Below are 21,731 nucleotides of genomic sequence, written 5' to 3' on the forward strand. Positions count from 1 at the left end.
ACAGATGAAGCACGGTTTTATTTGGATGGCTACATAAACAGCCAAAACAGTAGAATTTGGAGTGCTGAAAATCCCCACGTTTATCACGAAAAACAATTACATCTGCAGAAGTTGGGCGTGTGGTGCACGATATCGCGGAAGAAAATAATCGGTCCTATTTTTTTCGAGTACACCATTAATGCAGAACGATATCAGGATATTTTATTTCAGTTCATTGCACTCTTGGAAGAGGAAGACAGACACTGCTGGCTACAACATGACAGTGCGACATCGCACTACGCAGGTTCAACTTCTGATTTCGTTGAGGAATTCTTTGGTAATCGTGTTATTGGTCGAGGCTTGTGGCCACCAAGATCTCCAGGTTTGACTGCAGCGGATTTTTTTCTATGGGGTTACCTCAAAGAAAAAGCCTACAGCAACAAACCACGAACACTTGAACTATTGAAAGTCAATATTGAACAAGCTGTATTAAATATCCAGCCACAAACTTTGAAAAAAGTTGCAAGAAACGCTGTAAAAAGAATTGAAGCTTGTATTCAAGAAGATGGCGGCCACTTCCAACATTTACTTTAAATGTAAGGTAATGGATGGTAATAATAAAAATTACATTTACATTTACACATGCCTTTTTATTATTTCAATACCTACCAATATAAGGTTGGGTTGCGTTTTATATGGGACACCTGTATTTTGTACATCTATTTAAACCAACTTTCTCTAATAAATAAAAGATTACGTATAAACGTACATACGATTTCAGAATGGTAGCAATGAATGTTTTTATTACTTTTATATCTTTACAATCATTGGTTTTATAAAAATACATTTTATTAGCTAAAACAGTAAGTCTATCATTGTAAACAAAATGAAAAATTATGTATGAAAATTAATTAAAAAAACAACAGGCTATTGCAGAAAATTTGACGTAATTCTCACTAAAACTTATGAAATAATCAAAATAGTTAAATTAATATATTTAAATAATTTACTATTAGTTATTAATGATAATATTAAATATGTTAATAAATTAAATTAAAATGGTTAATCATTTAATAAAATAAGTATTCAAGTAAATTAAATTAAATTTAAAGACAATAACACAATTGTACAGATGTAATAAAGTTTTATTATAGTTATATTGAATGTGGTATTGCAGAAGTACTAATAACAATGATCAGTTATTTCTGTTTTTCTGCTAATCTGTTTAATATTCATTATTGCAGTTTTTTGCCTTTACATGTGTTACTTTTTGAAAATGCAAGTTTACTCTCATATTGAAGTGAGATATTCATCTTATGTATAGACTGACAGACTGCAATTGAACTCAAGCTTGCTGCCTGTGTGCAAAACATTCTCCTATTTGTTATTTACCTTGTGAAAAGATCTTTAATTCTGTTTGAAAGGGTAAGGAATTACTGGGATTTTTCCTCATGATCCAGGAAGACTGCAAAACACAAGAACATGGAAGTTGGTAGATGGGTATTGGAATTTACTGAGGAAAATTGAGATGGTAATATATGAAGGGTTGCATTACATGAACAAATTGATCATTTGACTGCAGATTTCTGCAACTCCAGCAATTGTATCCTTGTCATATACAAAGAGTGCAAGTGATTAATGAAAATACAATATTAATGCATATGTTTAAACTAACATTTTAAACCAAATGTAGTATGCATATTTATTATTTTAATTATAACCGTTGTTAGGCTCAAGAGATTGTCATGCATTATGCAATCAATGTCTCACCATCATTTTCAATAAATATTTGGGCTTGTATCATTAGCGATTCACTGATTAATCCATATTTCCTACAGTAAGATTGAATGATAAGAATTATTACCATTTTATAGAATACTGCAACTGTTTTTAATGAAGTTTCTCTGTTAATTAGGGATAACATGTAGTTTATGCACGATATTCCACCACTACATTTTGATATAATTGTCTTATCAGTACATGAATAATTACTTCTCTGCAAGGTGAATTGGTTGTGCAGAATAGTAGTTGAGCTTGCAAGATTACTTTACCTAAACTCAAAAAATTTCTACTTTTGGAGAAACTTAACAAATATTTTTTACTATATACCAGTGCTCTGTGATTTTAGCAGAAAATTGAAGATTTTTGCATATCAGAGCTACACCAGGGTTTTTAAATTATCGATTAATATAATTTATTGTCACCTACAGACCTCCTCCAACATTTGCTCTAGGGAAATTGAAAGTAAAACTGGTAGGCGATTATTTATATTTATTTAATGTTTATGTTGTTAAATTCTGTTCAAATTTCAATAAATTGCTATTTATTGTAACTGTACAGAATTTTTAAATCAAAATGTTTTGCTATAATGATATCTTCACTCAGTTATTCTCAAGAGTAAATTGCTTAAAATAGCAGAAAACTGTTTTATTATTTATTATAATTAATGCAATTAATTATAATTAATGCAATTTTGGATTATAATTAACACAAGCCTGCAAAATTTGGGTTTTGGAATGTTTTTTTTATTTTTTGATAATTGATTCATATGTATTTCTTAGTGCTGAATCCAAAAGTAATCTTCGTTTTTCTCCATCACATCAGGATTCACAAATCGCAAATTTCAAAATTTGTAAAAAGTTGAAAAATTGTGAAAATGTGATACTATAAAATAGACATAATTTTTTTTTTTTTAATAATAATATATTCACTTTTTTGGCTTATACTATGCATTCTTATAGCTAGACAGTTGAGTGGTGTGAAGAGGAAAGCAGGGGGCATTTGAGTTGAAAAAATGATTGGACATGAGAGAGTAGAGCAAATGGTGGGAGAATTGGCTCTCCATTGCTCAGTGAATGCATGGAGTCACTGAGCATAAACAGTCTTGGCTGTTCTTCAATCTTCAATCTTGGTTGTTCAATCTTGTTCAATGTTCAATCTTCTGTTCTTCAATCTTGGCTGACAGGTTGTGACAAGACTTCACAAGATGTAACAAACATGTTTATTGGCAGCTATCCTTGCTACTCATGCACTATGCAACTACTTTCAGTGCTGTTTCAACTGTCAGCATATGTAAATAGAGTTTTTTCCATTCTCAGTGATCAAACATGTTTTTGTTGATGGAAAATATATTTTCAGGCCGTAAAGCAAATTTTCTGTTTTCAAAATGGCTTCAAGAGGCTGCAAAAATTCTACAGATTCATTTTGTTACATTTGTAGTGAGTTAATGGTGGAAAGACGAAAAAGAAATATAACATGTTTCGTTCAACAAGTATACCTCACTTATTTCAGAGTGAAAATAGTAGATAAAGACAAAACTTGGGCATCCTGCATTTGCTACACATGTGTTGAAGGAGTTAGACAGTGGTAGACGGGTGAACAAGAAGCTTTCAGATTTGGAATTCGATGGTGTGGTTAAAGCCATGATATCACACCAATGATTGTTACTTTTGTTTGACTGGTGTTCACAGTTTCAATTTGAAAGAAACGTCTATCCAAATATGCCATCCCCTACACGCCCAGTTCCTTGGTACAGATGTACCAGTGACAATTCCACCACAAAACTTACTTCAAATAGATGGTTCCACAAGTGATATAAATTAAGATAACATCAAGGAATACAAACCCAGAGATTGCTGTGCAACCACAGCTTTATTCACAGTCTGAACTAAACGATTTGGTTCAAGACTTACATCTGACCAAAGAGAATTCAGAATTGTTTGGTTCGAGGCTTAAAGAGAAGAACCTGCTAGCAGCTGGCACCTGATTTTCCTGTTTCAGGTATAGAGAAAAGGATTTTCTTCCATATTTTTCAGAAGAAGGAGAATTAATTTTCTGCACTGATGTATGTAGACTTTTTACTTGATTTAACATTCTGTACAAAAGTACTGATTGGAGACTGTTCATAAATTCATCCAAAAGAAGCCTCAAAGTTGTCTTTCACAATGGGAATACGTATTCATCAATATCTGTTGGACATTCTGTCAATGTAAAAAGGGTTACAAAAATTTGGAATTCATTTTTGATGAAATTAAATACAACAATCATAATTGGATTACATGCAGCAATCTCAAAATAATATCATTGCTCCTAGGACAGCATAGAGGATACACAGGTTTCCTTGGTTTTTGTGTGAATGGGATGGCAGAGACAGAAAAAATTATTGGATAAGGAAATTTCCAGTCTTATCAACTGCCAAACTAAAAGAGAGTGTCTTCACTGGTCCGGACATTAGAAAACTTCTCAAAGATGGTGGTAATCTTGGAAAACAGATGGAAGTTGCAGAAAAAGAAGCCTGGGGAGTCTTTGAAGATGTAACCAAGTTTCTGGGCAATAAGAAGAATCCAAACTCTAAATCAATCATTGAAAGCATGCTGCAGAAGTACAAAAATGTAGGCTGTTCTGTGAGTTTGAAGGTTTACTTCCTAAATTCCCATGTAGACTATTTCCTGAAACTCTGGGCGCCATAAGCAGAGATGGGCAAGAGATTTCATGAAAGAAATGGAAAGGAGGTATCAAGGAAAATGGACCACTACAATCATGGGAGATTAATATTGCTGGATGTTACACCAAGATGAACCTTATATAGAAGAAAAAGCACGAAGCAGAGTATAAGCCGTCCAAAGAAACTTTGACACATAGAATAAAATTGTAAAATTTTACATACTTCATCATTAAGGGCAGTTGAAGAGGAGGAATGGTTTCCAAAGGCATGACATATCTCATAAAAATTAATTAAATAAATAAAAATAAATTAATTTAAACATGCATTATAATAGAAATTAGGTTTATTTTGTAGCAATTTCATTAAAAATTAAGGGGTCAATGACCCCCCACCTTCTTCAGACACTCAACTGTTTAGCTATGAAAATGCATAGTATAACCCAAAAAAGTGAATATATTATATTAATTTATTATTTTTAAAAAAGCCATTTTATATCTGTTTTATTTTATCACATTTTGCAATTTTTCAACTTTTTACAAATTTTGAAATTTGCGATTGTGAAAAATCCTGTCATGATGGAAAAAATGTAGGTTATTTTCAGAATCGGTGCTAAAAAATTCACAACAAACAATTATCAAAAACTAAAAAAACAACCATCACAGGCTTTTATAACAGTACATAAGTTTACTTATAGTTAATTTTACTTTAATAGTACTAGAGATAAAATCTGGCTGAAAATGATGTCATTAATTTTCTGCAATAACAAAAATGAGGTATCTTTTTTTACAATGAAAGGCCTACCATTTTTTCTGATAAAATGTATTTTGATAAAACTACAGTTTAAACAGAGATAAAAGATTATAAATTGTCATGACTGCCATTATGAAATTTGTGGACATGTTTACACTGTAACTCTTTATTTATTAGAAAAGGTTGTTGTAAACATTGTGCACAAAAAAACTGCAATGATTGCTCAATTTGATTTGAAATATAAAAATTAATTAATTGTTATCAAATAACAAAACAAAAATCATAAGCAAAGAAAAAAATCACAATTTTTTTTTATACAAAATCTTTTTGTTCACTTAAATACTTAAAATAATTTTGTTCACTTTAATCTGAAAATGAATAGCCAAGTACTTTTTTTTATACTGCTATAAATTTTAATTCCCATTAATATTATACACCTTCATCCATTTGGTGTTCTGGTTGAACCACATTAGTAATCATGTTTGTTTAATTAATGCATACATAAATCTTGAGCTGATAGTAACAATGTTGGTTGGCTGTTGAAAATATCTTTAGTTCTGCATGTAACTATGAAGTAAAAATAAGTGATTAAAATTTGAAGCAATATGTTATTAAATTTTGTGTGAAAATTTGCAAAATTGACTTAATATTGAAGCTGTTGAAAGTGACATTGTGTTAATAATCTGAAAAACTTAATTGTTGATGAGCAGTATTACAGATTCACTGATAAAGTTGATAAAGTATTACAGATTTACTGAGGAGGTTGATGAAAGCATTTTTTGTTTTTTGGTAGTAAAAAACAAAAATTTGATTATGTATATTATATTCTGAAATATAGCAGATGGAAAAGTAAATAAAAAATAAAGTCAAAACTTTAGTATGGTCTGATAGATGATAATAGCTAATAAAAAAATTAATAGTCTAACAAAGGTTATAAGATACTATGTGAAGGAAAAGACATGAATTTTATCCTGAGAAGCAGATCATTCATCACGACAATCTATCAAGCTTTTGTGAGCTCATGAAAGTTTCCGCTCAAATAATTGATTTCTGAGTTAGGTTTCCTGCTTATTTACATAGCATCCTTATGATTTTGGGATTTCCAGAAATTAAAAAGACAAAGATGTAGCATAGGATAAAGGAATTCTAGATTATGCTGGAAAAAAACATTTCCAGGCCTGTTTTCAGAAATGGGAACGTAGTCTAAAACATTGTGTGTGAATATGATGAGTACTTAAGTGGTGCTAGTAGGTTGAACAGAATGTGTTTTTTACAAGTACATTCTGGAATTAGATTTTTAGCTTATGCATACACACAGGAATGTGTGTGTGTGTCCAAAACTTAATGTTATATTAACCCATTTTGATGGGTAAACCTATCCTGACGACTGAGTGAAAAAAATACACAGGTATACCCCCACCAAATTTAGATTAAAAATTCTTTTTATATTAAAAAGTTTCCCTTGTTAGTATTGATTCAAATATTTTATTCTCTATGCACTCTATTTTTTGTAGCACAATGTTGAATAATTTATATGGAATGCAGAATAATTTATATAGCAGTGATCGGGTAGTTTTTTTGTTTATTGATAACAAAACTAAATAGGTTTTTCTTTTTAAACATTGTTTTGTGTGTATTACGGATTAAAAACTATATTTTGCTGTGCATTTTACATGTGATGCTCATTAAAAGTTACTTATTCAGAGTTAAAGAAATATTTGTAAATAAATTATTATAACAATCATCCAGGTTCATTTAAGAAACATGCTTTAAAATAAAAAATAAAAAACAATTTACATCCTTAAATTTCCAAGTAGGATTTTATAACACACAGGTTTGTGAAATTCATAATAAAAAACTGAGGAAAGCACACTGTGTTGTAGAAAAAATGTATGAGTTAATGCGTTAAAAGTAATGATATTTAACAGTAATGATATTTTTGATGGGTTCATACTATAATATTTTTCTTTTTGTTTAGCTACAAACCCCCAGATAAAGGGAGAGACCAAACTAAATGACGATTTTAAGAAGAAGCAGAAAGTAAAAGATAGTGGTTTTAAACTTGCACCTGATGGTAGATTAATCATAAATGACCATAATGATGAGTCTGAAGATGAGTCAAATAAAAAGAGATTAAATGTTCCTGGTCTGTCTGATTCCGGTAAGTATACCATCTATTTTCCATTTCTTTTAAAAAGTTTTGTTTTAAAAATACAAACAGGAAGCTTAATTCCCTACCATTTATATTGAGTTAAAAGTTTAACACTTTACATGTTAATCTCCCAAAGTTATAGAAATGATTAATATTACTATACATCTTAATGTATTTTCTTATTTATTTATATTTATTTTCTTTGATTATTTTGGACTTTAATAAAAAAAAAAATTATTTAAAAAAATATATATTTTACCCTTTAACCCTGTTATAAGCTGGAAAATATATTCATGTAGTTTAGATTAAAAAATAACACATTTTTTAAATCGAGAGTTTGAAAAAGTAAAACATTCTAAAGATGTATTGAAATCCTATTTATTTAGAAAGATAGTTTTATATATTGTTTAATATTTTGAAGTATTTTTTAAATTATCGCGTCTTGTTAATTCCTTAATATCTACATATGTCTGGAAATGCTTATTTTACCAGCTGTCTGCCAATTTGTATTTTTAAAATAAAAATTTATTTCTCAGAAATAATTTAATTGTATCAAGCTGAATGAAATTTCTTATACTGCTACGGTACCTAGAGGTAACCCACCAGGTTAGTTGAATGGTGAACTCGTCATTCGCAAATTAGCTGATTTCGAAGTCGAAAGTTCTAAGGTTCAAATCCTAGTAAAGGCAGTAACTTTTATACAGATTTGAATACTAGATTGTGGATACTAGTGTTCTTTGGTGGTTGGGTTTCAATGAACTACACATCTTAGGAATGATTGACCTTAAGACTGTACAAAACTACACTTCATTTACATTCATATACATCATCTTCATTCGTCCTCTGAATTAATACCTTATAGTGGTTTCAGAGACTAAACAGAAAAAGAAAGGAAAAGAATGATATCTAGAGGTATACTTGTATAAATTAATGAACCTGATCACTCAGTCTATTTCAAAATGGCGGCCATGTAAATGTTTTAATTGTTAATATATTAGCAACCACTGGTTTATTTAAATTTTATGTTTATTATAAAAAAGTAAAATGTTTTATGACAAAGAAAACGACACCTTATTCAAATCCATTCATAAAGTTATGGCAAAACTTCTTGAAGCAAGTCATTCCAAATTAAAAAACCAGTTTTCATTTCCTCCCAAACAAAATTTAATAAACACAATATCAATTGAAATAATTTTATTAATGTTATCATGTAATAATGTAAAAATATTGAAATATTCCAATAAAATAGAATATTATTGAAATTTTGAAAATAATACAATATTAATATTGATAAATAGTTTGCATTAAAACAAATGTTGTAATTAACAAGTTATTGTTGTAAATATAAATAAAAACTAACACCCAGTTTGTCTTTTGCTATTGCCAAGTGAATACATTGAATATAAATAAGATTTTATTTTTAAAAAAAATTATTTATTGAAAAAAAAGTGGCAAATATAATTTATTTTTCTACATAGATTCCTGCTTTAGAAATATATTTTTCCTAGTAAGAAGGAAGGTGTTTTATCGTAGCATTGTAGAATGAAGCTGGTTGTGTCAGGAGCCAATTGCACACGAATCCCTCCACATCCTCATCATCTTCAAATTGTTGCCTTCCTAGAGCTTTTTTAAGTGGTCCAAACAAATGAAATTGCGATGATAGGTTAGGACTGTAGGAAGTATGGTCAAGTTGAGTTCAGTGCATTTCTTCTAGTTTTGAGACCGTTAGAGCTGCAGTTTGGATCCTGGTGTTGTCGTGGAGGAGGATGGCCTCTTGAATCAGTTGGTCTTGTCTTTTGCGGCAATATGCAGCCCTCACCTCATTCAACAGCATGCAGTAGTAAGCAACATTGATTGTGCTTCGCTCATGCAAAAAATCAACGACTAAAATGCCTTACTGGTCAAAAAAAACTGTTGAAAGAATCTTGCCAGCTGACAGTTGAGTCTTAGATTTTACTGGAGCTACCTCCCCTTTCCACCACCATTCCATATTGGCTTGTTTTGGCTGGTGAGTGTAGTGATGGACCCTCGTTTAGTTGCAGGTGACAATCCAACTCAAAAATGCATCACCTTCTTTTACAAACCTTGCTGTAAGCCTCAGACAGACCTCCAAACATCTCAACTTCTGATCTGTAGTGAAAAGGCAAGGAACCCATCTGGCACACACTTTACAGAACTGTAGAACATTTGTGATGATCACTTGACAGCTCCCATAACTTATTTCAACCTGTTCTGCAATTTCAGATACTGTCACCCATTGATCGTCTTCAAGAATGTCTCGAACCACACGAATGTTTTCATCTGTAATGTTGATCTCAGGACAGCAACCATGTTCCTGATTTTCCACTCGTTCTCGTTCTTCTTTGAACTCTTTATGCCAGGCAAACACATGAGTTCTTGAAAGTATTTGGTCCCCGAACTGTGCAGTCAATCTCCAGAAAATTTCTTTCGCTTTTAACTCCTTCATGAACAAGAAATTTTATAATTATGCATTGCATAGTGGAGGGGTGCACCTGTTGCTCTGACATTGTGAGCATTACTGACAATTGGTTGGGAATGTAGAATGGCTGGCTCTCCCCACTCCTAATGACCCCACCCAAGCATCCTAGAAGCATGGGCCCGGTCCTACCAACCATATATGCTCAGGAACAAAGATCCCGTTTTTATTTGATTTACTCTCGTACTATTGGAATTGATGAATTTATTTTGTGATTCATTGTAGTTGTAATTTAATGATTGGTAAGAAAACATCTGTTCATAGGTACTTTCTCACTAAAAGTATTTTTACTCAATATTCTTTTCTGGAGGGCCTGTATTAAGTTTGTGCACATTTTTTATGCACCACCCCATGCAATAATTCCATAATTAATTAAATTGTGGAAAAAAGGTGTAATAATATATCATTCTTAATGTTTTTGTGTTCATGATTCTCGATAGCTTATAAAATATAAATACTAGGTATATAGTCTTTTTTATTATGTACTCAACATGTTTATCCCATTTCAGGTTAAAATCAATAATCATTCCTAAATATTTACTATATTCAACTCTTTTCAGCTTAACACCTTTGAGTTGTATGTTCATTTCCGTGGGTACACTGTCACTGTAGGTTCTGAAGGTCATAAATACAGTCTTGTCCACATTTAGAGATAACTTATTCAGGGCTAGCCAATTTGAAATATTGTTTAAGTATTCTCTCATCTTTCTTTCAACTTCAATCCAATTTTTGTCAGTTGCAATTATAGCTACATCATCTGCATATGACAAAACCGTACTTTCACAGGCATATCCACAAGAACATCATTGATGTACAACATAAATAATAAGGCTCCTAAGATTGCACCTCGCAAAACTACTATTGTAACTTCTTATAATAATGTTTACTTATAAACATAACACTAAAGCCTTATGGGCTTTACTGGAGGTCATCTTCAAAGCCTCAGCTTTGACATACGAGGTGTGATCAAAAAATACGGTGAATAATTTTTTATTAAAAAAAGTAATAAGGTAACATAGAATTCGATTTAATATCCTTCAAAGTACTGTCCTTGGCTAGCAATGCACTTATCCCATGTTGACTCCATGACTGGAGGCATTTCTGGAAGGCGTCGTTCAGAAGGGCTTTCAGCTACTCGGTCGTGGCCCTCTCAATGTCAGCAATGGTGTCAAAGCGTTTTCCTTTAAGCACAGTTTTAATTTTTGGGAAGAGCCAAAAGTCGCATGGTGCTAAATCCGGTGAGTATGGCTGATGTGGACAGACAGGAACACTTTTTTCGGCCAAAAACCCAAATGAGAAGCGAGGTGTGACACGATGCGTTGTCTTGGTGAAGAACTCACCACTCAAGTGAAGCACTCACTCGTCTCATTTGCAATTCATTAGTTTTGAACGGATCCGTACGAGATGTTAAGGTCTTCCCATAGCTCTCGAATAGTCATTCGCCTGTTTGAACGAACCATTGTTTCCACTTTTTGCATAATTTCAACTGTTTTTGAGGTTACTGGACGTGCCGCATGCTGCTTGTCTTCAACAGACTCATTTCCGTTTTTAAATCGGTCATACCACTTGTACACAGTCTTCAAAGTTACCACATTATCGCCGTACACCAATTCTAACATTTCGTGAGCTTCTTTGGTACTCTTTTGTAACTTAAAATAAAAGTTAATGTTAATGCGTTGTTCAAAATCCATGTTGTGCGACAGACACGATAAACACAACCTCACTCTATCGGCTCTGGCAGCTGACTGGCAAGCTCGAACGTGTTACAACTTGTCCCGATAAGATCACGCTGACTGATGGTCTCCATGCACATTAACTCATACTTCAAACACTCATAAAGAACATGGTAGGTGTCGCCTAATTGTCCACATTGAGGACACATCCCAGAATCTACCAGGCCAAATTTCTGTAGTCTGTACCTAAAATAAGGCCAGAAAGAAATTGCAATCACATATTTAATACAGTGCATTCAAGAAGCGTTCTGCAAACCAAACAACATTTAGAGAGAGATAATGCCCACCATCTGTCTCAACCCATCTGGCCTCCCACAAGGATATGCCATGTTGTTCAATTTCTCGAACTTTATAAGTCAACTCACTGAACTTCTTAGCAACATACCACTGCTGTTTCTCAGACGCAATCAAGTCTATCGGACCCAAGAGTTTATAAATTTCCATAAATTCCTAATAGTATCACAATTTTTTTCTACTAATTTACTATCAAAATTCATATTAGCCATTTTTATAACTTTACTTATGTTTTTATATTCACGTTTTCAATTTTTCATTTTTGGGCTTTAATTTCTATACATTATATAGTAACTCTTTTCTAATGCAGGAGTTTATTGTTCCTGTAGTAATCCAATCCTTGTTAGGTATTTTATTTCTATCATTTCTAAATGAAGCAACTATCAGTTGCTTCATTTGGATCTTGTATCGAGATTATGCTATTCCAATTAACTGTTTCAGCATAATTTTTGAGTTTGCCATAATTTAAATTGTATCTTATACCAATTGTTTTTATTGTTGCCAATTTATTCAAAGATGCGATAACAGCTAATGGTCAGTCGTCGAGCTTTCAAGTTTTAATATCCTCAAGCTTAATGATGTGGTTTTGATGAACTTATTTTCAATACACGATCCATTGTTTTTATTAAATTTAATTAAATTAAAGGATAGTCTTGTTACCCTGTGAAAACCACAGGTATATATCTATTTCCAAGAAAATTGTTTAAACATTCCTGACTTAAATCATCATATTATAGTCTCCAATGATTATATTATTTTTGAGATTTTTCTTTTGATTTAATAATTTCTTTGTATTGATAAATTCAAGTTCAGGCATATCTTGTGATCTACGTTTTCAATATTATTAAATTATTATAATTTATTCCATAACATCAATAAAATTATCTCAGTTGAGATCATGTCGAGTCTTTTAATTTTATTTAGGAGAAAATGAAAACTGGTTTTGTAATCTAGTGACTCGCTTCAAGAGGTTTTACCATAACTAAATTGAATATAGTTCTGCTTCTTGTGTTAGCTAAACCGATCAATTAAGATCACTACTTTTTGTTTAGAAATCTAAACTCTTAGTTTTTTTTTGGTAAATTAAAAAAAAAAGTTACAATGAATGAAAAACTTTTCTAATTAAGAGTTTTTTCAGTTCAGTCATTTTAATCTCTCTGTATCTTTGTGTTAAAATAGTTTCTTTTTATTGAAAAACAATATGAGTTTACATTTTTATGTAAAAGTATTTATTTATAATTTTATGATAATGTTAAATAAATAAACAAAAAATTGATTATTTCTATACTTGCGGAGAATTTAATGAAAGTTAAATGGTGCAACTATTGTTTTGAGTTCTTGAAAACTGAAAAAATTTCTTTTCATTTTGGGGGCTGCCATACCTAAGTGGAAGCATTCTTGAGTAAAATTAATTTAAGAAAATAATCCCTAAGTGGTGATAATAAATTTTTAAAATTGTTTAAAAAATATCAAAAGATACAGCCATAATTCTAAATAAATAAAGTTGTAATTTTTGGCTATTTTTTTTTTTCTTTCAAGAAATACAAAGTAAGGGCTATCAAAAATAAAGATTTTTACATTTTAAACGCAGTGGCTAACTTGCAATATGGATTTAAATTAAACAAGAAATTTAATTTAAAAAAATTTTTTGTTAGTACAAACTATTGGAGTGGGATGGGCAAAAAAGTTACAGTTGTCTGAAGGATTATCGATTAGAAAATACAGATGCAAAAAATCCACTGTATTTACTTTCTACTATTTTCTTTTCTGAAGTAAGATATAGCTCAAAAATAAAGCCAAATAAATAAATAGAATAGAATACAGGCCTTTTTTGGGAGAGGGACTGAATATTAATTAAATAAAATTGTTTGGTAGTTTGTGATCTTGATAAAAAAAAACTTCACTTTTGTAAGAAAAATCTTTTGCAAAAGTACCCCCAGTAAAGATTTAAAATTTTATTTTGGCCAAAACAATTTCACCCATTTTTCCTACTTTTTGCAAACCTGTAATATTTTCTTTCCTCCCAAAGTTAGTACCTCTACTAAGTTTGAAGAAAATCTGTCAACAGGGTCCATAGTCATAAGACAAAAAACAGGCCAACATACACACAAACATCTGTCTGATAAGAATAAACTTTTTGGACTTAGATTGTAAATAAGAAAAAAAATTAATTTTTTTCCAAGTTAATTAATTTTTTGTTGTTGCTTTAGCAGTATATATTGCTATAGCTAAGAAAGCAAAAAAACAATACTTCTTCATTGTAAAACATTTGTTAATTGTAATTTTTGGTAGAAAAATAATGTTAAAACAAAGAAATTAATGAGAAATTTATTGATGTTTACATAAAATAAATGAAACAAATGAATGATCTATCCATTAATCTATTTATTTTTTTTCAAAGAATTGTTAAAGTTTATTTTAATTCTCAGCTTACAGATTTGAAAAACGTTTCCTCTAAAGATTTTAAAACTTAATTTATTTATGTATATTTTATCTCTATGTGCATGTACACATACATGTGTATGTATGTGTGTATTTAGTTAATAACTAAATATATCTCTATTGCATGAATGATTTGTGTGTATTCATTTACTTGAATTATAATTTTAATTTTTGTTATCAAAACATTAATTTTTTTTATTTGTCAATTTATTAATTTATTTTATTTTTTGGATCTAGGAATTTTTCACCATATATTTATTTCTTTGATGTGGCTTAATAAACTGTACGTAAGTGCATATCTGTGGTTACAGAATAATTCAAATAATTTATTTTATTTTTATTAGATGATTATGAGGATGATGATGATTTAGATGATGATGTTACATTAACTGAAAAGAGGAGTAAATTAAGTGCTTCAACTAAACTGAGTGGTAAAACCAGAAAAAGGAAACTCAGTGTGAGTTCAAGCAGCATTGGAGTACCAGCAATGAAATATCAAGGTGACATTTTTAAATTAATATTTTTTACTACTTTTAACACTTCCACACAAACTTGTATATAAAGAAAGGTGTCTCACTGGATACAGAATATTACCAGAAATTCAATAAATTTAGATGAGTATTTACAGTGATAAGTGATTTACAAAGCATGCATTGTATACAGTTTTTATCTAAAAAAAAAGTTAAATATTAATTGTAAATTTATAGATTTAATACTTAAAATAGTATAAGAAATTTATTATTTTACATTATGTACTGCTGCATGTCTTATAGTAGAAGTGTTATCCCAATATTAAAAAAAAAAAATTATTTACTAGTTTAAGAATACAGGGTGAATTGAAATTATTCAATGCATTTTAAAGTTAATCAAAAATGAACAAAGCAATATAGTGTGTTAATTTTTTTTCAAACATTAGTGTAGATAACTAGATTTACTGATGACCTTGAATTAACACACTCATGGGATTGTTAGTTGAGCAATAGTTACTGTGCAGGAGATAGCAATGTGTGTTCTATGGTTTCATGAAAGCAGATCTGTTATACAGTTTGTAGATGTTTTCATTTAGAGTTTGGCATGATCCTCCTAATAAAGACTGTTAAATGTTGGAATCAGCAGTTACAGGAAGTGTAGTACACAAAAAAGGTGCTGGCAGACCTCCTGTCTCTGAGGAAGTGGTGTAACAAGTTAGAGAAACTTTCCAGAAGTCTGGAAAATCAACTCATTGTGCGAGTTTAGAACTGGGAATTCTGCAATCGACAGTTGTGAAGGTTCTACACAAGAGCATAAAACTTCATGGGTGCAAAATTCAGTTAGTGTATGCAATCAAAGATGACAGTAAACCATGCTATTTCAACTTTGCCATGAACATTCCTGATAAAGTAAATGAAAATGATGTATTTTTAGAAAAAGTATCTTCTCTGATGAAGCTTTCTTCCCATGTTTTTGATCATCTTAACGATCAAAATTATAAAGAGTTTTGGGTAGCGAGAACTCTTCTTTCGTTTGACTGCTTTTAAAGTGATCGAACCATTCTTCTCACTGAGCCAATAGCTACTAGCACTAGTATTCTAGACATGTTACAGGAGTATGCAGTACCACAAACTGAATATCGCCAACCCAATGATTACTTCCAACAAAATGGTGCACCACCACATTGAGGATTGAATGTTATGGACAACCTGCATGAACAATTTTCTCAATTTTGGATTTGTTACTGTTAGTAAATAGTTAACAGAGATCACAGGAAACTACTCATCATTGAAAATAAGATAGTTAATTTGTTTTCATATTCTCCCATCTAGAATATAGGAAATGTAAGATTTGATTCTACTGTTTGTGAAGTAAAGAAATTAATTCCCTGATTTTCACATTTTCCATTAATATTTGTTTTTTAATTTCGATGGAAATGTTATAACATAGTTTTCATTGTATTTCTAATTCAAGAAAATTTTTCTGACAGCTTAACAGTATTTTAGTGAGTTTTACATGTTTTTAAAAATAATTTATATTTTGAGAAATCTTGAAAGCATTGTGATTTTTCTTTCCTCCTCCTCCTCCTCCTCTTTCTTGCATTTATTTAATTTTTTTATTTCTGTTTTACTGTTTGTAATAGTTAGTATTATCAGTTTATTTATAATACAGAAATATTTATTGTTGTGTTATTTTTAGCTGGTGGTTCTGGAATTCATAGAACGATTAATAATAATTCTGGATTGAAAAAGAATAAATCTAATTCTAAGAAGAGCGTAGAAATTACTGGAGCAGAATATCGTTCACAGAAAGCTGGTGGTGATATTAAAAGAAAAGGCCTCCCTGATCCTTATGCTTATTTACCGCTTCAGAAGAATATGTTAAACAAAAGGTAATTCATTAATCTGCATTTTATTTTTTCATCAAAGAGATGAAAATTGTTAATTTTCTACATAACAGTAATTTGTCTCTTATCATGGTGGTTATATCCTCCAAGAATACAATGAATGTGAAAACCATGAATATACTACCTAGATGGTACTTGTACCATATAGATGTTGTATTTAACTGTGGTTACATCTTCTCCTAAGATAGTTTCTGAAAAAAAAAACAGGCTTGGGGATACTTAGTTTGAACAAGATGTATGAGTTTAACTCTACCTACTATGTTAAAGGTGTTTAATGTTTAATATTTTTATCTTCTAGATAAGTATAAAGCAATTTGATCTGACTTTTGACTTGTTTGTTAAGAATTTTTCCCCATTTCACTCCTTTGTCCATTTTTTGTGACTAATGGTAGACAGCATCAGAACTTGTTTTTATTTTTTATAACTTTTCTGTCTATCCTTCCTTAAATAATGTTACTTTCCATTAATATTTATACCCAAATTTTTTCTTCTGAAAAAGAGATGAATATCTTTCTTGTATTTACTTAGTGGTCCAGTAATAAAAGTAAATTTGGAATACAAATATTTCTCAATTTTTTGCTTATAAAAAAGTTATACAAAAAGATGCAGTACTCTTGTTCATGAAATCATTCTCTTCCAAATGTTATGAGCAACAACATTAAATTATGAGCAACCTGATTTCCTTCCTTGGTTTGCTCTATATCAGGTTCCTTCACAGTTTTATATTTGAATTTTAGATAACTATATCACAAAGCATCCATAGCTTGATTCCAAACTTGGGTTTTTATTTTTAGACATATATATTGTAGTAATTGAAAATTGGATCTTTGTAGCCATTGTACTTTCATCTACAGACAGTGTGTAGTAATGTTTTGCAGAACTTGTCTTATATGCTATACAATTAGATTGAATTTAAAAAGGGTTGGGAGTCAGTAGATTATGAACCGTATGAAAAAATTGTAATATCTGGAATTAGTTCTAAGTGAATATCTTCAACTGGTGGACGTACTGCTAGTGCTAGTACTACTACTACTATTATTATAGCTACTGGTGGACCAGCAGCTATTTTTCAATTAATGTGGCAGGTCCCCATAATTTAGTTCTAATGTGCTCTTTTATTCTCACCTTATTATCCCTGATGAAGTTTTCGACAGATTTGTTTATTTTACAAACATTTTTAAAAGAGTAGTTGCAAAAAACTATTAAACTATACTATTTGTGAAAATCCCACTTGTGCATGTCTTATGTACATCCCTGCATTAAATCTTTGCAGAAGGACAGTGTTTTATAATTAAATTAAAAGAAAAATTACAGTTATGATCAGATTCCTGATATACAGCAACATCTTCCCAGTTCGTCCCAGGAGCTTTAGACTAGGTATATAAATTGTTCAATATCAGTATTTGATACCTAATCAATATTGTCATCTGCAGCATTACTGTTTTCTAAATTATACATCAATGATACATTTTTTTCTCAAATAGTTTTTTAATGACAATTAACATTTGCCACAGATAGCGACTTTTACTGTTAAAATTAATGAATTATAAATACTGAAGTAAGAAGTAAAAATATTTTATCAGAAAAAAGTCTAATACTTCTCTTAATGACATTAAAAAGGAAATTAAGGCATTGTATAATTTGATTCTTAAATTAATATTTTAATTGAAAAAATATTGCAGTAAATAGAAAATTAGAGTTTCAAAATAGTTGTTGGATTCAACATTGGGAAAAAATTTTTTTATCTAGATTATTTGAAGGGGCACCTTGATAATAATATAGTGGGGTTTCTCTATTAAATGAAACATCAAATAAATGTATTGTGACATCTTCCTAGTTTATGAATGCTTATTATTCATCTATTCTACTTTTTTCCAGAGCAGTGGGCAGTCTTTGATTAATATGAATTCTCTGCTTTTCAAATGTTGCCTCAAAATTAATTGTAGGAGTGTTTTGAAAATGCATGGGTTGAAAATCTATGGGTTAGTCACATGAAACATTTAAGATGCTTTAGGTAACCTTTTTTTGTTAAACCTGTAATATATTTTTTTCATTTGTTTAGGAAAAAAATGAAAGCAGTTGGACAATTCAGAAGTATTATCAATTGTGCAAAGAAAGGAGCTAAGATTGGAAGAATAAATAAATTGAGGTCTAAAAGATAATTAATTGTTTTTATATAAATAATAAAAAACTATTTACAAAAAATATTGGTAATATTTTTTTTCAGCGTGTATCTTTTGTTATAGGTTACCTGTAAAGGTAATTCTATCTTGCACAGAAATTCAACCCATTAATGTAGCAGTAAGTAATGACATTGTCTGAGATATTGATGAAGTATTTCTTCTATGTGCAGCAATGAGTAGTTAAGATTCCTTTCTTTGAAGCAGCTAGCTAGCTATTCATTATTACATAGCAGATGTAATTCATTTGTTATTCTAGCAGAATGATTTTTTTTTTTCAATGAAAATTCAATATTACATTGATGTTACCATTTTTTCTCATGCTACAACATTCTCTTCCTATAATACAAGATACTTTGTATGGTCTAAGAATTGTGGTCTAAAGTCTAAAGAATTATGGAATGCAAGACAAAAACAGCACAATAGTATAAGAATTAAAATTGCTTCTGGTACTACCATTTTTTTTTTTTTTTTTTTGATGGTGAAAAAAGTGAATCTTTTTGTATTAGTTTATAATTTAAAATAGTTATTTTGTTAAAATAAAAATAGTTAAAAATTACAGAGGGAAAATCTCATATTTCTCTGTAACTACTTTCTGTGTTAGGAAAATAATATTTCTGAAAACCGGAGGAAACTCTTCAATTTTACAACTTTAGCATAATAATTTTTACTTACTGAATAAAATTCCTGATTTCAGATCACCAATTCGGTTTCAATTGAGACCATTTAATTATACAGAAATTATAATCATTGATTTTTCTGCTTGTGGTTTAGAATACATACCCAGTGGTGGGCTTGAAATTGAAAGGGGCCTAAAATTTTGTTAAAATTATGCTCAATTTAAATTGATTAAAAAACCCTGACAAAAATATTTTTTGGCTCATGTTTTGCACAGGCGGGCTCCCATTAGTTACAAAGTGAAATAAAGTATGTAAAAACTTTGCTATTTATCTTCTACAAGAATTACAAACAGCCTTATAGTAATGACATCTTACATTTTCTTTTGTTACTTTTGGGTAATATAATGTATAAGATGTCCACCTGGTTATGCCAGTGGCTATAGCTGTTGCTTACTGTAGTTATAGGTAAGAGTGAGATAGGCATATATGCAAAAAGCAATTTTGTATGGAAGTGTCACATATGTTTATAAAACACTAAAATTTATTATCTGTATTATAATATTTATTATTATAATTATTATGAACTGAAATATTACAACAAAAAATTTACGTATCTAGTTTTATTTTATTTACGTAAGTATCTCGTATATTTTTTCCCATTTCAACAACAGTACAGTTATTATGAATATGTATGTATTGTTATGATTATACATTTTAAGGGGTGAAGGTGGAAAATAAATTAAGTAGTACTAGCGGTGTGGCTAAAAGAAGTAAATTAAGAAGAGAGCAGGAGTGCTTGTCTCTTAAGTAGAAAAATTAACAAATTTCCTAAAATCTGTTACAACTAAGCCAGAAACCAAAACATGTCAACAAATAAAGAAAAGTTTCATAATAACAATAATGTTAAAGATGAAAATGGAATTTCAGGGTGTTACAATCGCATTTGCTCGGCAAGTTTTAGATACTAAAATTGAGAGTACTGCATTATTTTCAACTGATGTTATGAAATTTCAAAATAAAATATTGACAGATGATATGAAAAAAATGATTATATTATCTGACTCATGTAGACCTTAAGGACCATTTAAAAATAAAAAGATCCAGCACAAAATAATCAATATTTTCCAGAGTTTTTATAAAACTCAATGAAATATGGACTAATTGAAAGGGTGTGGCTATGTTATTCTCCTAAATTGGATTCAATATGTTGTAAACCTTGTTGGCTGTTTTTAAAAGAAACGAATGATAATTGGTGAACACAAGGCATTAGAGATTGAAAAGGTATTTCTGAAAAGATAACACTACATGAAAGTTTTAATGATGCTGTAAAAAGTTGTAAGGAAGTTTATGAATTTTTTACAATTTTGGAAAATATTTATACATTTTTTGAGGTTATACTATAAAAAGATGGGACGTATTGTCAAAATTTACAGGCAAGTCACAAATTACATTAAAAAAATTAAATCCTACTTGTTGGGCTGGAAGATACACTTCACTTGCAACAATCAAATTAGGTTTTATTGATATTGTCACATGTTCGTGGCTCGATCAGGATATTGAAAGATTGACAATTAAAAATGTTTATATAATTACAATTTATTAGTTTAGAAACATAAATAAAATAATACAAAATAATAATAATGACAATAATAAATAATAACAATAGTAATCACAACCACAAAAATAATAATAAACAGTGATTACATACAAAACAGAATTTAAAGTAATTATGAGGATTTATTTACAAGGTAGTAAGATAAATATTGAAAACCAGAATTCAGTCCCACTGACAATTAGCAGCAATTCAAGACATTAGCATGACCACTAATCTTTTAACAAAGAAACACTTTTAACACAATCTTTTAACACTTTTAACAAAGAAACTTGGCTTCTAAGTCATTACAATCAAAAATTTTAGACCTCATGATGGCAACAAAATATTTACAACAGTGTATAAGAATTTACAACAATATAGAAATATATACACTTCTGCAAAAAATGAAGCAGTGCTTCATTTTTCAGCTAAATGGAATATTGCTCCAATTTATCTTTTCAAAAGAAAAAAAATAGTAAAAAAACATTTTAACAAATTATCCAGTGACCATAATGGAGATAACATTTTCTGGGTAAATGTGTATAATGAAATTATAGATCTAGTTATTAATCAAATTCAAAAAAGGTTGAAAGGAATAAATCACAGACTTAACATAATTTATCAAAAATTTATTTTCATTCATGTTGGCTGAAAATTTAGTAGAAATAA

The 21,731-nt window shown here is 29.9% G+C and overlaps 1 protein-coding gene across 1 annotated transcript in view; it reads left to right on the forward strand.

Annotated features, from left to right (window-relative positions):
• Nucleotides 1-18,888, forward strand: part of LOC142326628 (RRP12-like protein) — a 95,345-nt gene extending 76,457 nt beyond the window's left edge. Inside the window, exons 19-22 of the mRNA XM_075369225.1 lie at nucleotides 7,152-7,334; nucleotides 14,636-14,791; nucleotides 16,461-16,653; nucleotides 18,731-18,888. Coding sequence (XP_075225340.1) covers nucleotides 7,152-7,334; nucleotides 14,636-14,791; nucleotides 16,461-16,653; nucleotides 18,731-18,830 — 632 coding nt within the window. The 3' untranslated portion in view covers nucleotides 18,831-18,888. The remainder of the gene's footprint in view (nucleotides 1-7,151; nucleotides 7,335-14,635; nucleotides 14,792-16,460; nucleotides 16,654-18,730) is intronic.
• Nucleotides 18,889-21,731: the final 2,843 nt, after the last annotated feature.

The sequence above is a fragment of the Lycorma delicatula genome, chromosome 1 (assembly GCF_047948215.1).
Source record: "Lycorma delicatula isolate Av1 chromosome 1, ASM4794821v1, whole genome shotgun sequence".
Taxonomy (NCBI): domain Eukaryota; kingdom Metazoa; phylum Arthropoda; class Insecta; order Hemiptera; family Fulgoridae; genus Lycorma; species Lycorma delicatula.